This window comes from Salvelinus alpinus, chromosome 23, assembly GCF_045679555.1.
Source record: "Salvelinus alpinus chromosome 23, SLU_Salpinus.1, whole genome shotgun sequence".
NCBI lineage: Eukaryota > Metazoa > Chordata > Actinopteri > Salmoniformes > Salmonidae > Salvelinus > Salvelinus alpinus.
This window is the reverse complement of record NC_092108.1, coordinates 23,488,264-23,504,497: the sequence shown is the minus strand read 5'-3', so window position 1 is coordinate 23,504,497 and position 16,234 is coordinate 23,488,264. Positions and strand designations below refer to the sequence as shown.

Sequence of the window (16,234 nt, the reverse complement as noted above, 5' to 3'; positions counted from 1 at the left end):
GTATCACTTGTATTCAAGACCACAGTCATCCTTTTAAATTCCAGTCAATTTCAGATCCATCCCATAATCCCATACTACAGCCCCGTATCCCCAAAGTAATAACCACAATTGGTAAAACAGATGTTTCATCTTTGCTCCATTTTTCTTTGTGTTCTGGAAAAGAACAATGACAATATGAAGCCACGGTCTTGTAGTGCTACAGTATCTCTTTGATGCGTTACTTTTCCAACCCTTAACAGCTAAACCAAGTCATATGTAGGGTTGCTAAATCCCGGGAACTTTCAATAAATGTCCTGGTTTTCCCGAAATCCCTGTTGGAAGATACCCGGAATCAGGAGAGAATAAGCAGGAAATGTAAGCCTCCAACCAGGATTTCTGGAAAACCAGGGAATTTATTGAAAGTTCCCAGAATTTAGCAAACCTAGTCAGATGTCTAAGCTGTAGTGTGGAAAGGAGTGGCAATGCATTCTAAGGGCTGAGAATCTGAGACAAATGTTGATTTTGACACCTACGTAGATTATTTTCATGTGAAAGTGAATTCAGTTGTACCACTCACTGTGGCCGTTGTAGTGCATGCATGGGTGATTGTAACAAATCTCTTTGTTCTTTTCTTGCTGCAAAATAGAGATACTTGGTAAGTTTGCTTTGAATACTTGCTAGAATATGTAGAATATGCTGCTATTCCTTTTAATTAGATCAACTCAAGTTCTATAGAAGGTAGTGTATTATATTACTAGTAGCTAGTGCCATATTATTTTGTCTGTTGTTTAAATCGGATCATGTTGATCCTCCAGGGTCAATCCTTATATACTATGCCCTGTAGTTCCTCAAAGTGGCACCTTCATTTTAACACAACCAACTTGTGTGCAGTTCACTACAGGTTTCTGCATCAATTATCCCGTTCCTCCTTTGCGCCACATGTGAATACCTTTTTAGGTCATGTAAACAATAAGATTATGAGGAGTTAATGACCTTCGGATGAGTGAGGAGGAAATCCACACGCAGCACACATTCTTTATGTGACGTGTCACAATCAGAAACTGCAGCTATTGTGTCCCGACTCCCTAGCCCCATTCAATGCTCTTTCGGCCCTCTGAGATCTCGATGCACGCACACACAGACAAACACACACAGTTATGCGACAGTTGCTTCTCTTCCATATGATGATGGCTGTTTGAACATGATCATGTTTGTCTCCTGCACTACAGGCCTCCCAGACCAATGAATAGCACCAATGACTTCATGCTCTCCCACTCCATGCCCACGTCAGGGAACCCTTACTCCACTAAGAAGTGAGTATCTGATATATCAGTCAGAAAGACTGCAATAATGCCGGGTATGCTGAATTTTCAAAGACAGAATCAAGTTAGGTTACCTAACTGTACATATTTGTCATGAAAATGAACACTTCTAAGCCCCCTTAAAATCCACACGTCAGTATGAATCCTACTAACCAATCTTTATTTTTCTAAACATTTTTGGATGTATGCAGCTAATTTGTGGAGGTTTGTGTTGTATCACTCTTTTGTCTGGTGTAAATAGCTGCCTTATAGTACCAAGAATAATGAAGTTGAGCAGAAAAAAAACATTGGCTAGGGCTGCTTCAGATCTGTTGAAAGGAAGGGGGTAAGTGACCCAAGCGGGCGTACTGCCTTGGAGAATGGTTTGGTGGTATCAGGGATCAAGGTAAGACCAAGTGCAGACTGTGTGAAGTAACAATGTTTATTGTAACAGGGGCAGGCAAACGACAGGTCAAGGCAGGCAAGGGTCGATAATCCAGAGTAGGAGCAAAGGTACAGGACGGCAGGCAGGCTCAGGGTCAGGGACAGGCAGAGTTCAGTAATCCAGAGGTGGAGCAAAGGTACAGGACGGCAGGCAGGCTCAGGGTCAGGGACAGGCAGAGTTCAGTAATCCAGAGGTGGAGCAAAGGTACAGGACGGCAGGCAGGCTCAGGGTCAGGGACAGGCAGAGTTCAGTAATCCAGAGTAGGAGCAAAGGTACAGGACGGCGGGCAGGGTCAGGGTCAGGGACAGGCAGAGTTCAGTAATCCAGAGGTGGAGCAAAGGTACAGGACGGCGGGCAGGGTCAGGCTCAGGGACAGGCAGAGTTCAGTAATCCAGAGTAGGAGCAAAGGTACAGGACGGCGGGCAGGGTCAGGGACAGGGACAGGCAGAGTTCAGTAATCCAGAGGTGGAGCAAAGGTACAGGACGGCGGGCAGGGTCAGGGACAGGCAGAGTTCAGTAATCCAGAGGTGGAGCAAAGGTACAGGACGGCGGGCAGGGTCAGGGACAGGCAGAGTTCAGTAATCCAGAGGTGGAGCAAAGGTACAGGACGGCAGGCAGGCTCAGGGACAGGCAGAGTGGTCAGGTGGGCGGGTACAGGGTCAGGACAGGCAAGGTTCAACAACCAGGAGGACGAGAAAAATATAGGCTGGGAAAGACAGAAGCTGACAGGACAAACGCTGGTAAGCTTGACAAACAAGATGAACTGGCACAGACAGACAGAAAACACAGGTATAAATACCCAGAGATAAGTGGGAGAGATGGGCGACACCTGGAGGGGGTGGAGACAAGCACAAGGACAGGTGAAACAGATCAGGGCGTGACAGGTAGCTCAAATGCGTACGTGAACTAATTTAAATGGATAGAGGCTGGGGCCGAAATGGCATGCTATTCCCTACAGTATATAGTGCACTACTTTTGACCATGGCCAGGACTGGTCTAAAGTAGTGCTCTATTGTAGGGAATATGGTGCTTCTTCAGATGCAGACATAGTCATTATAGAGCATACAGTGGAACCAGTCACTCTTCTGATTTCCTATGTGTTTACAAAGTGATACTCAAGGATATATCTGAAATATGCTAGATGGTGCATGCATAGTAAAGACCATTAACCGTTCATTAGGGTAGAGTATCTATTACAATACTTTTCATAGGCATCCCACATTACCTGGGAGAATTAAACTAACTGCTACAAGTCACTAATATTAGCTTTGAGTCTCTCTCAAGTTCCTTTTTTCTGTTCTCAGTATACTGAACATGTACTTAACTTAATCACTCTCTGTAATTCTTTACAATGATTGACATACAACTACAGTCCTTTTTACATACTTGTAAGTTATTTTATTTTCTGTTTTGCTGGCTCGTAAATGTCAGCTTTGGACTCAGGAATAATATAAGTACACGGTAGATACACACGCACACACATACTTTAGATTTGTGTGTATTGTTGTGAATTGTTAGATATTACTGCACTTTTGGAGCTAGGAACACAAGCATGTTGCTACACCCGCAATAACATCTGCTAAATATGTGTATGTGACCAATAACATTTGATTTGATTTGACTGAGCGAGCCAGGTAGAACCAAGGAAAGTTACAGGAGAAGTTACACACATAGTTTTCTGGCATCAGTGAGTCCTCCATCTCTACATATAGGAACTGTACCTGCGCTTGATGAGACAAAGGCTACATTGGTTTAAACACGGACTCCATTCATAGAGCCAGGTTTGTAAAGATATGTACCTTCTAGGGATGGGCTTTGACATTGTTTGACTGTTCAAGTATTTGAATTTTTTTAATTATATATTTTTAGAACTCAAGGCCTGCACTGGAAATAAATATGTCCGCATTTATCTATATATAGGCCTATGCCAATAGTGCTCGACGATGCCAAATTGATCATGACCATTACAAATATCAAATCCTAATTGCTAAATTGCTCCATATATATATTCAGTCAATAAAAAAGCAAGTGCCATTTAAGATACATTTATTGAATCCTTGATATCAACTAGTTATATTATATCTTGAACACAATCTTCAAAAAGGCAGTAACCTCAGCAGTGGCGCTTGCTTGTAGAAGAAGCCTGTGACCGTGCAATTGCATAGCCTTGCTTTTTTAATTTAGCAGACAAGACGCTCTTATTTCCCGAGCCCTTATCACAGTCAAGACACCTATTTTATAGTAAAAAAAACGATGTAATATAACAGAATATTTTCCAAAAGGAAAAAAGATGCCACTGCGAAGTGATGCGCATCTCCCGTCTGGAAAAGTTATTCTCAAAGAGTGATACTTTATTATCACAGGCAAACTACATTTTCTTCATATGATGTTTCTTTAGACCTCTCTAAAATAAATAATAGATTTATTGTGATGGTGTAGGCTATATTACATGGATTGTTTTTACTTTTAAAAATGTAGATGTTCCAAAGGTCAGCATCAGTGTCTTGTAGGCTATGTGTGGAAGACAGAAGATGCTAAATGTGTTTATCTTAATTAACGGTCAATTACCATGAGGCCAACAGTTATTTGCTTGACAATCACCGGCTGACAAAATGTCATGACCGCCACAGCCCTAATCATGCTGATCCATAGTACCTTGCGTGGATGTGATGATTAGTAGAGTTTGAATGGTGGCATGTTCTCTTCTTCTGGCATTTCAGGGCTGTTGACAACGTGGTTAACGTTGGGTTTTGGTCTTGGGAGTCTGTAGTAAGCAAACAGTACTTAGCAAAAATCACTCATTCAATCTTGAAATGCTTATTGAAATCATTAGCCTTATTAGACAGAGTGGCAGTTAGTGCATGACTAGGCTTTGCATCTTGGAGCTATAGGTCACTTGGGAATTTTTCTAAATGTCAAACCAATGACATATTAAAGTTTTGACATTAATTTACTTACAATACTTTCACTGTTGAAAACACAAACACTGACTATTTAGATCAAATTCCCATAAGGAGATTATGATACAAGATATAAATGCCTATTTTTTCTGTCTGTGTACTGTAGATTATTTGAAAATGCAGTACAGGTTCAGTATCACATTCATATCTATAGTATTTGTTTCACAGGAGAATTCAACAGACGTATCCCAAAGGGATAGCTTAACACAGCTTTGTTTTCATCTTTTGACTCATTCAATGACAGACAAGGCATATTGCTCTCTCCAGACCTGTGCTTGCCCAGTACTCTCTTCCCCTCCCTATTCTCATCATGTGTGTCATTTGTGTTCTGAAACCCTACACTGTTCCAGGTTAAACTACAGCCTTGATGTGGCCGATAGACTGGCTGATGAACATGTTCTCATTGGGCTGTATGTGAATCTCATGCAAAACAACCCCACGTCATGGTTAGTCTGGATTCCTCTGTCTGTAAAGTAAACACAGTGGGAACTACTAGCTAGAGTATTCACACAGTATTTACACCACCCCTGGCACTGTTCTCCCTTTTTTTAATTTAGCTACAAGCATTAATACTCCATACACTACTCACATCAAACTGAATAAAGGAAGTACAGTGCCTTCCAAAAGTATTCATCCCCTTGGCGTTTTTCCTATTTTGTTGCATTACAACCTGTAATTTAAATAGGTTTTTATTTGGATTTCATGTAATGAACATACACAAAATAGTCCAAATTGGTGAGGTGAAATTAAAAAAATAACTTGTTGAAAAAAATCTAAAAAGTAAAGTTATGCATACATATGTATTCACCCCCTTTGCTATGAAGACCCTAAATAAGATCTGGTGCAACCAATTACCTTCAGAAGTCACATAATTAGTTAAATAAAGTCAACCTGTGTGCAATCTGTGTCACATGATCTGTCACATGATCTGAGTATACCACTAAGCAAGGGGCACCACTAAGCAAGCGGCACCATGAAGAGCAAGGAGCTCTCCAAACAGATCAGGGACAAAGTTGTGGAGCAGTACAGATCAGGGTTGGGTTATAAAAAAAATATCTGAAACTTTGAACATCCCACGGAGCACCATTAAATCCATTATTATAACCTTCCAAGACTCACAGACCAGGCATGGAGGGCATTAATCAGAGAGGCAACAAAGAGACCAATGATAACCGTGAAGGAGCTGCAAAGCTCTACAGTGGAGATTGGAGTATCTGTCCATAGGACCACTTTAAGCTGTACACTCCACAGAGCTGGGCTTTACAGAAAAGTGGCCAGGAAAAAATCCATAGCTTTTTTGGGGAAAAAATAACCTTTTGGTGTTTACCAAAAGGCATGTGGGAGACTTCCCAAACATATAGAAGAAGGTACTCTGGTCAGATAAGACAAAAATGTAGCTTTTTGGCCATCAAGGAAAACGCTATGTCTGGCTCAAACCCAACACCTCTCATCACCCCGAGAACACCATCCCCACAGTGAAGCATGGTAGTGCCAGCGTCCTGCTGTGGGGATGTTTTTCATCGACAGGGACTGGGAAACTGGTCAGAAATGAAGGAATGATGGAGCTAAATACAGGGAACATCTTGAGGGAAACCTGTTTCAGTTTTCCAGAGATTTGAGACTGGGACAGAGGTTCACCTTCCAGCAGGAAAATGACCCTAAGCATAATGCGAAAGCAACACTTTAAGGGGAAACATTTAAAGGTCTTGGAATAGCCTAGTCAAAGCCCAATCCAATTGAGAATCTGTGGTATGACTTAAAGATTGCTGTACACCAGCCGAACCCATCCAACTTGAAGGAGCTGGAGCAGTTTTGCCTTGAAGAATGGGCAAAAATCCCAGTGGCTAGATATGCCAAGCTTATAGAGACATACCCCAAAAGACTTGCAGCTGTAAATGCTGCAAAAGGTGGGGGGGGTGAATAGTTATGCACACTCAAGTTCTGTTTTTTTGTCTTGTTTCTTGTTTGTTTCACAATAAATAATATTTTGCATCTTCAAAGTGGTAAGCATGTTGTCACAACCATCGTAGAGAGGAGACCAAGGCGCAGCGTGATTAAAATACATACTTCTTTTAATAAAGAAATATACTGAACAAACTAATAGAAAACGAACGTGATCGCTATAAACACTGAGTGCAGACATGCAACATCACATAGACAATAACCCACAAACCAAACTGGAAAATGGCAACCTAAATAGGATCCCCAATCAGAGACAACGATAAACAGCTGCCTCTGATCTAGGCCACCATAGACCTACATATGCCTAGACTACACACACACACATAGACAAACAAAAACCCTAGACAATACAAAACAATCATATCCACCCTCGTCACACCCTGACCTGACCAAAATAATACAGAAAACATAGAATACTAAGGTCACTAAGGTTTACACGTGTAAATAAAATGATACAAACCCACAAAATATTCATTTTAATTCCATGTTGTAAGGCAACAAAATAGGAAAAATGCCAAGGGGGTGAATGCTTTCGCAAGCCACTGTATGTGCATTCACAAACCATTGACTTGTCTTTTAAAAGTTGGCATACAGTAATGTAGCTAAACACTTTTCATAAACTATACTGCTTTCACCAGCTGTTACTAAGCAAGAGGTTTTGAAGGCTAAATTAACGCTATTTTGCTCATTAAGTTGTTACAGGGCTGTACAAAGTTGCATTTGTTTTGCTCTTCATATAGTAAAAACCTAGTTTCTTGCCCTAGAATTGTCATTTTAATGTGCTTATGATGACAGATTAGACTTTGCTGCGTTTCCTTATTTGCTGTGGCAGTAATCAGTTATTTGTAGAGAATATCTGTGTTTATGTTTGTCCTTTATTATAACATCTTGGACTGTTACAGTAAATACTTTGATTGGATTTTGTTTCTTGGACTTTAATGCGTCTTTATGAGTTTCAATAAATGCTGTATGATAAATCTCAACTATTTCTACCCGTAATGTTGTTCATTTCTCTGAAAGGAAACTCAGACCTTTACAAAATTATCACATGGAAGCTACTGACCATTTACTGAAGTAGCCATCTGAAAGGACTATTTCGTGAGGGTGCTAAGATTAGTAGGAATCATCTGCTTGGGTCCTTCCTGCTCTTCTCTCCTGCTTCGCTCCGCCTCTGTGGACTCTGTAGTAGCATCATCTTAGAGATCTTTCTGCAGATGGAAAATACTTACAGATTCAACTGCATGTAACTTTCCTTAGCATTTGTATAAGCTGAATGTTGTTCCTTAGTGCTTATAGTGTGTGTGCGTGTGCGCGTGTGCACGCACGCATTGGTATGTAGCTGCTATAAGGCTTCAGCAAAATGGCTGTGATTTTGTCCCAAAAATGTGCAGCCGAGACCCTTTTTATAGATTTATCTGTAAATAGCATCAACAATTGACATGGGAGTCAATACAAACTACTCTCCAGTGTTTGCATGTAAATACATTATAATTAACTAACCAATCATACAGATACTGTTCCAATTATCATTTGAAATTGATGTACAGTAATGTAAGTAAGTACAGAACTACTCTTTATATTTGGCAGCAGTATTTTGTGTCTGTGTGTCTAGTTACCTCACTGCAGTAGATATGTAGATGACAGATGACTGTCTCCCCTCCTCTCTCCACCTGTTGATTAGTTTGCTGGAGAGCAGTTCCCACCAGGAGGAAGAGCACAGTCTCGTCGCCCGCTACGCTGCTAGACTGGCCTCTGACGCAGCCGCCGCGGTGAGACACACATGCTATCTGAGGTCATAGTGGGAGAAAATACCATGAATAGCATCCTGACATGTGCTCAGCACAAATACACATTTGTTCCAAATGCCTGTTTTCCTTAGTCAGGTTATCCATTCAGGAAAAGCTTGTGCCTGTAATCTTGACCCATCTGTGTTCGCTGTGGCTGCTTATGTCACTGCTATGTAGTAGTGTATAAGGAAATAACATCAGCCAGATGACCTCAGTACTGTAGATAATGTAATGTGTCTCTGTATGTAATGATAATGTCATGTCTCTGTGGGTAATGATGGTGTCATGTGTCCCTGTGTAACGATGATGTCATAATGTCCCCATTTGTAATGATAATGGTATGTGTCCCTGTGTGTAATGATAATATCATGTGTCCTTGTGTGTAATGATAATGTCATGTGTCTTACAGCAACAGCAGCAGAGGGTCCCCAACGACATCTTTTTCTCTCTGGATGCCAACAAGCAGCAGAGGCAGCTTATTGCTGAGCTAGAGAGCAAAAACAGGTCAGGGATGGTTTCCATCTGAATTTGCTTTTCTCTCTCTGTTCACCTATTCTTTCCAGCCCTGCCATCGTTCCAAATTACATGAAAGGAATGTGATAGGTTATTTAATGTGGTACTCAATGTGCCAAAGGGCTGTAGCCCTGTTTGCATGGTAGTACCAGAAAAATACAAAAGCAACTCAAGTCTTAATGTCGTCAAGCTAGCTGGTAGACCCCCCTGTAATCCATCACACCATCTAAATCACACAAACAAAACTACTTCAGAAAGCCTACATATGTGACATACTATAAATTTTTCAATCAATCAATCAATCAACATACTAGTTTCAACTGGCCTGTGTTTGTGTGTGTCACAGAGAGATCCTGCAGGAGATCCAGCGTCTGAGAGTGCAGCACGAGCAGGCCTCCCAGCCTCCCACATGCACGTCCCAACAGAACCCCACTCTGCTGGCCGAGCTACGGCTTCTCAGGTAGACCCATCTCAAATTTTTCTACAAAACAATCTGACCATTTAAATGGACAATTAAATGCGTATATAAACTCAGCAAAAAAAGAAACGTCCTCTCACTGTCAACTGTGTTTATTTTCAGCAAACTTAAGATTCAACAACTGAGACATAAACTGAACAAGTTCCACAGACATATGACTAACAGAAATTGAATAATGTGTCCCTGAACAAAGGGAGGGTCAAAATCAAAAGTAACAGTCAGTATCTGGTGTGGCCACCAGATGCATTAAGTACTGCAGTGCCTCTCCTCCTCATGGACTGCACCAGATGTGCCAGTTCTTGCTGTGAGATATTACCTCACTCTTCCACCGAGGCATCTGCAAGTTCCCGGACATTTCTGGGGGGAATGGCCCTAGCCCTCACCCTCCGATCCCACAGGTCCCAGATGTGCTCAATGGGATTGAGATCCGGGCTCTTCACTAGCCATGGCAGAACACTGACATTCCTGTCTTGCAGGACAGGTACAGGACAGGTACAGGATGGCAACAACAACTACCCGAGTTACACCAGGAACGCACAAGCAGTATGGCTGGAGGCGTTGTCATGCTGGGGGGGTCATGTCAGGATGAGCCTGCAGGAAGGGTACCACATGAGGGAGGATGTCTTCCCTGTAACGCACAGCGTTGAGATTGCCTGCAATGACAACAAACTCAGTCCGATGATGCTGTGACACACCGCCTCAGACCATGACGGACCCTCCACCTCCAAATCGATCCTGCTCCAGACTACAGGCCTCGGTGTAATGCTCATTCTTTCGACAATAAACACGAATCCGACCATCACCCCAGGTGAGACAAAACCACGAGTTGTCAGTGAAGAGTACTTTTTTCCAGTCGTGTCTGGTCCAGCGACGGTGGGTTTGTGCCCATAGGCAACGTTGTTGCCGGTGATGTCTGGTGAGGACCTGCCTTTACAACAGGCCTACAAGCCCTCAGTCCAGCCTCTCTCAGCCTGTAGACAGTCTGATAGTCTTGTAGACAGTCTGAACACTGATGGAGGGATTGTGCGTTCCTGGTGTAACTCGGGTAGTTGTTGTTGCCATCCTGTACCTGTCCCACAGGTGTGATGTTCGGATGTACCGATCCTGTGCAGGTGTTGTTACACGTGCTCTGCCACTGCGAGGACAATCAGCTGTCCGTCCTGTCTCCCTGTAGCACTGTCTTAGGCGTCTCACAGTACGGACATTGCAATTTATTGCCCTGGCCACATCTGCAGTGCTCATGCCTCCTTCCAGCAGACCTAAGGCACGTTCACGCAGATGAGCAGGGACCCTGGGCATCTTTCTTTTGGTGTTTTTCAGAGTCAGTAGAAAGGCCTCTTTAGTGTCCTAAGTTTTCATAACTGTGACCTTAATTGCCTACCGTCTGTAAGCTGTTAGTGTCTTAATGACCATTCCACGGGTACATGTTCATTAATTGTTTATGGTTCATTGAACAAGCATGGGAAACGGTGTTTAAACCCTTTACAATGAAGATCTGTGAAGTTTTGGATTTTCCGAAATATCTTTGAAAGACAGGGTCCTGAAAAAGGGACGTTTATTATGGTTGTTTTTCCTCTACCAGGCAACGCAAAGATGAGCTGGAGCAGAGGATGTCTGCTCTGCAGGAGAGTCGCAGGGAACTCATGGTACAGCTGGAGCAGCTGATGCTGCTGCTGAAGGTGCGTGAGAAGTCATACAGTTTCATTTCTACTGTAATGTAGGCCTGCTAATGAGAAGGGTAGAAAATCCAACACACTTTTCATTATCCCACCACTAGAGAGAGCACTTCTTCAAATCTCACTGGGCTTCATCATAAGGAATTTTCCATATCTTCAGTAAATCCTGAGTTGCTCTGGTTTGACAAGTCTTCCTTTCTCATCTTCTTACCATAATCCATACGCCTCTTTACAAAAAATGTGTTTGTGTTCCCCAGTTTCTTCATGTTAAAATGTTTGAGATATAACCTTTTCCAGACCTTCTACTGGTCATTCTACTAAGGACAGTGTTTTGATCATATGTTATGACCACTGACAACATACAAACAACAAAACTCACATAATAAAACTGGATATAGGATACAATTCAGTCAGTCAGACACAACAACAGTCAATGGAGAAATGGTTTAAGAAGCCTTACATAAACTGCTTACTGTACTGATTTAAGTGGTAAGGCTATCAATCTAATTACTCCAATGAAGGGATCAATGCTAATCCAGTTAGCCCCACCTAGCATAACCATGCTAGCATCAGACTTGCTAAAGCCTACTATATGGGGGAAAATCCCAATAAGTTTTTACATATGAAAGAAATTGTCTTCATTGAATGATTATACTATTGTGTGCTTTTGGGACAGTACATGAATAACGTTTTTCTCAACAGGAGGAGGAAAGGAAGCAAGCTGTAAGTTTGTCAGTGAAACCTAAAATAACTAATGCTTCTTACAAAGAAACTTCTGAATGTGATGTTTGTGGTTTTGCTGACAATATTTGATCAGTTCTCATGGGAACTGAAAATGCAGCAGTCAGATGAACTAACAGCATGTTAGATATTTAAATAATATTGACTTAATGTAAAGTGCTGCTAAATGGACCTAAAATGCATTATGGCACGTGCTCAATGTCTGTTGCTCACCAACCATGGATGTGTTTTTGGATAAACATGCTTAACGTAACAGCTTTTTCAGCAGAAAATTCTATTAGCCTGAACTTGAGCAATTTTTGCTCCATTACTGGGTCTTATAACATTATAAATCTGATTGGTTTATATACTGTCAATTGAGAAATATTGTGACTAAATATGTACAGTTGAAGTCGGAAGTTTACATACACCTTAGCCAAATACATTTAAACTGAGTTTTTCACAATTCCTGACATTTAATCCCAGGAAAAATTTCCTGTCTAGGTCAGTCAGGATCACCACTTTATTTTAAGAATGTGAAATGTCAGAATAATAGTAGAGAGAATGATTTATTTCAGCGTTTATTTCTTTCATCACATTCCCAGTGGGTCAGAAGTTTACATACACTCAATTAGTATTTGGTAGCATTGCCTTTAAATTGTTTAACTTGGGTCAAACGTTTCAGGTAGCCTTCCACAAGCTTCCCACAATAAGTTGGGTGAATTTTGGCCCATTCCTCCTGACAGAGCTGGTGTAACTGAGTCAGGTTTGTTGGCCCCCTTGCTCGCACACGCTTTTTCAGTTCTGCCCACAAATGTTCTATACGATTGATGTCAGGGCTTTGTGATGGCCACTCCAATACCTTGACTTTGTTTTCCTTAAGCCATTTTGCCACAACTTTGGAAGTATGCTTGGAGTCATTTTCCATTTGGAAGACCCATTTGCGACCAAGCTTTAACTTCCTGACTGATGTCTTGAGATGTTGCTTCAATATATCCACATAATGTTCCTACCTCATGATGCCATCTATTTTGTGAAGTGCACCAGTCCCTCCTGCAGCAAAGCACCCCCACAACATGATGCTGCCACCCCCGTGCTTCACGGTTGGGATGGTGTTCTTTGGCTTGCAAGCCTCCCCCTTTTTCCTCCAAACATAACGATGGTCCTTATGGACAAACAGTTCTATTTTTGTTTCATCAGACCAGAGGATATTTCTCCAAAAAGTACAATCTTTGTCCCCATGTGCAGTTGCAAACCATATAGTGTGGCTTTTTTTAATGGCGGTTTTGGAGCAGTGGCTTCTTCCTTGCTGAGCGGCCTTTCAGGTTATGTCGATAGAGGACTCGTTTTACTGTGGATATAGATACTTCTGTACCTGTTTCCTCCATCTTCACAAGGTCCTTTGCTGTTTTAGGATTGATTTGCACTTTTTGCACCAAAGTACGTTCATCTCTAGGAGACAGAACACGTCTCCTTCCTGAGCGGTATGATGGCTGCGTGGTCCCATGGTGTTTATACTTGTGTACTATTGTTTGTACAGATGAACGTGGTACCTTCTGGCGTTTTGAAATTGCTCCCAAGGATGAATCAGACTTGTGGAGGTCTACAATTTTTTTTCTGAGGTCTTAGCTGATTTCTTTTGATTTCCCCATGATGTCAAGCAAAGAGGCAGTGAGTTTGAAGGTAGGCCTTGAAATACATGCACAGGTACACCTCCAATTGACTCAAATGATGTCAATTAGCCTAACAGAAGCTTCTAGAGCCATGACATAATTTTCTGGAATTTTCCAAGCTGTTTAAAGGCACAGTCAACTTAGTGTATGTAAACTTCTGACCGACTGGAATTGTGATACAGTGAATTATAAGTGAAATAATCTGGAAGTAAACAATTGTTTGAAAAATGACTTGTGTCATGCACACAGTAGGTGTCCTAACCGACTTGCCAAAACTATAGTTTGTTAACAAGAAATTTGAAATGACTCCAACCTAAGGATATGTACATTTCCGACTTCAACTCTATATACAGTACCAGTCAAAAGCTTGGACATGGACATCCCGAGTGGTGCAGTGGTCTAAGGCACTGCATCGCAGTGCTAGCTGTGCCACTAGAGATCCTGGTTCGAGTCCAGGCTCTGTCGCAGCCGGTCGTGACCGGGAGACCCATGGGGCGGCGCACAATTGGCTCAGCATCGTCTGGGTTAGGGGAGGGTTTGGCCAGCAGGGATGTTCTTGTCACGTACTAGTGCCTGTGATGGGCTGGGTGCAATGCATGCTGACATGTACTGTCGCCAGGTGTACAGTGTTTCCGTAGGTAGTCTTCATGAGGTAGTCACCTGGAATGCATTTCAATTAACAAGTGTGCCTTGTTAAAAGTTAATTTGTGGAATTTCCTTCTTAATGTGTTTGAGCCAATCAGTTGTGTTGTGACAAGGTAGGGGTGGTATACAGAAGATAGCCCTATTTTGTAAAAGACCAAGGCCACAAGAACAGCTCAAATAAGCAAAGGGAAACGACAGTCAGTCATTACTTTAAGACATGAAGGTCAGTCAATGCCGAACATTTCAAGAACTTTGAAAGTGCAGTCGCAAAAACCTATGATGAAACTGGCTCTCATGAGGACTGCCACAGGAAAGGAAGAACCAGAGTTACCTCTGCTGCAGAGGATAAGTTCATTAGAGTTACCAGCCTCAGAAATTGTAGGCCAAATAAATGCTTCACAGAGTTCAAGTAATAGACACATCTCAACATCAACTTTTCAGAGGAGACTGCGTGAATCAGGCCTTCATGTTTGAATTGCTGCAAAGAAACCACTACTAAAGGACAACAATAAGAAAAAGAGACTTGCTTGGGCCAAGAAACACAAGCAATGGACATTAGACCGGTGGAAATCTGTCCTTTTGGTCTGATGAGTCCAAATTTGAGATTTTTGGTTCCAACCGCCGTGTCTTTGTGAGACGCAGAGTAGGTGAATGGATGATCTCCGCATGTGTGGTTCCCACCGTAAAGCATGGAGCAGGAGGTGTGATGGTGTTGGGGTGCTTTGCTGGTGAGATTGTATAGAATTTATTTAGATTTCAAGGCACATTTAACCAGCATGGCTACCACAGCATTCTGAAGCAATATGCCATCCCATTCCAGCAATCCAGGTGAAGCTGGTTGAGAGAATGTCAAGAGTGTGCAAAGCTGTCATCAAGGCAAAGGGTGGCTACTTTGAAGAATCTAAAATATAATTTGTTTGAAATGTTTTGGGTTACTACATGAGTCTATATGTGTAATTTCATAGTTTTTATTTATTCACTATCATTCTACAATGTAGAAATTAGTAAAAAAAATTGAAAAACACTTAAATTAGTAGGTGTGTTCAAACTTTTGACTGGTACTGTATATTTTACCAAAACAAAATAAATGATAAAAATAATGACATTATGGGCAGAAAACCCAAATAATCGTTCATTGAAGTTGATGGGTCATTTATCACAAAACCTTTTGATATAGACAATCATTTCAATTACTATTTCACCGGTGAAGTGGACAAACTGAGAAGTGAAATGACAATATTGAACAGTGAACCATCATATTTGTGTATTGAAGATCTAATAATGAAAGAGAATGATTGCTGTTTTGGATTTTGACAATGTTGTGTGAAAGAGGTGGAAAAACAGTTGTTATCCATCAATAATGATAAGCCACCAGGTATAAATAACCTAAATGGGAAAATATTGAGAATGGTTGCAGACTGTATTACCACCCCTTTCGCCAAAGCCTAAAGGAGTGTGTGTCCACAGGCGTGGAAGGAAGCTAAAGTAATTCCACTGCCTAAAAATAGTAAAGCACCCTTTGCTGTCTCTTACAGCCGCCCAGTCAGTTTGCTGCCTGTTCTTAGTAAACTGATGGAGAGAATTGTGTTTGAACAAATACAGTGCTATTTTTTTTTTTTAAGTTAACTACTGACTTTCAGTATGCATATAAGGAAGTGCACTCAACTTGTACTGTACTGACTCTGATAGTAAGATTATAGTTGGAGCTGTAGTGTAAGATTTCAGTGCAGCCTTTGATGTTATTGATCATAATTTGTTATTGAAAAAGTTCACTTGTTATGGCTTTACATCACCTGTCATCACATGGTTGGAGAGTTACTTATCCAACAGAACTCCGAGGGTATTCTTCAATGGAAGCTTCTCGAACATCAGATATGTACAGTGTGGTATCCCTCAGGGCAGTTGCCTTGGGGCGTTACCCTACTCTATTTTTTACAAATGATTTGCCACTTGACTTACAAGAAGCCAAAATTACTATATATGCTGATGATTACACACTCTACACATCAGCACCTACAGCCAGTGAGCTCAATGAGACTCTTAGGAGTTATAGTCAGTGTCAGAATGGGTAATTAACAATAAACTGGTCTTACAT

General features: G+C 41.5%; 1 protein-coding gene across 4 annotated transcripts in view; it reads left to right on the top strand.

Moving 5' to 3' along the window:
* The window catches only part of LOC139550612 (dystrobrevin alpha-like), a 33,773-nt gene that overhangs the window by 11,721 nt on the left and 5,818 nt on the right, over positions 1–16,234 (top strand). For 3 of the 4 annotated variants that reach the window (XM_071361607.1, XM_071361606.1, XM_071361609.1), the window contains exons 10-15: positions 1,209–1,292; positions 8,329–8,416; positions 8,844–8,938; positions 9,294–9,407; positions 11,008–11,104; positions 11,804–11,824. In XM_071361607.1, coding sequence (XP_071217708.1) covers positions 1,209–1,292; positions 8,329–8,416; positions 8,844–8,938; positions 9,294–9,407; positions 11,008–11,104; positions 11,804–11,824 — 499 coding nt within the window. The remainder of the gene's footprint in view (positions 1–1,208; positions 1,293–8,328; positions 8,417–8,843; positions 8,939–9,293; positions 9,408–11,007; positions 11,105–11,803; positions 11,825–16,234) is intronic. The other variant, XM_071361608.1, reaches the window with a different exon arrangement.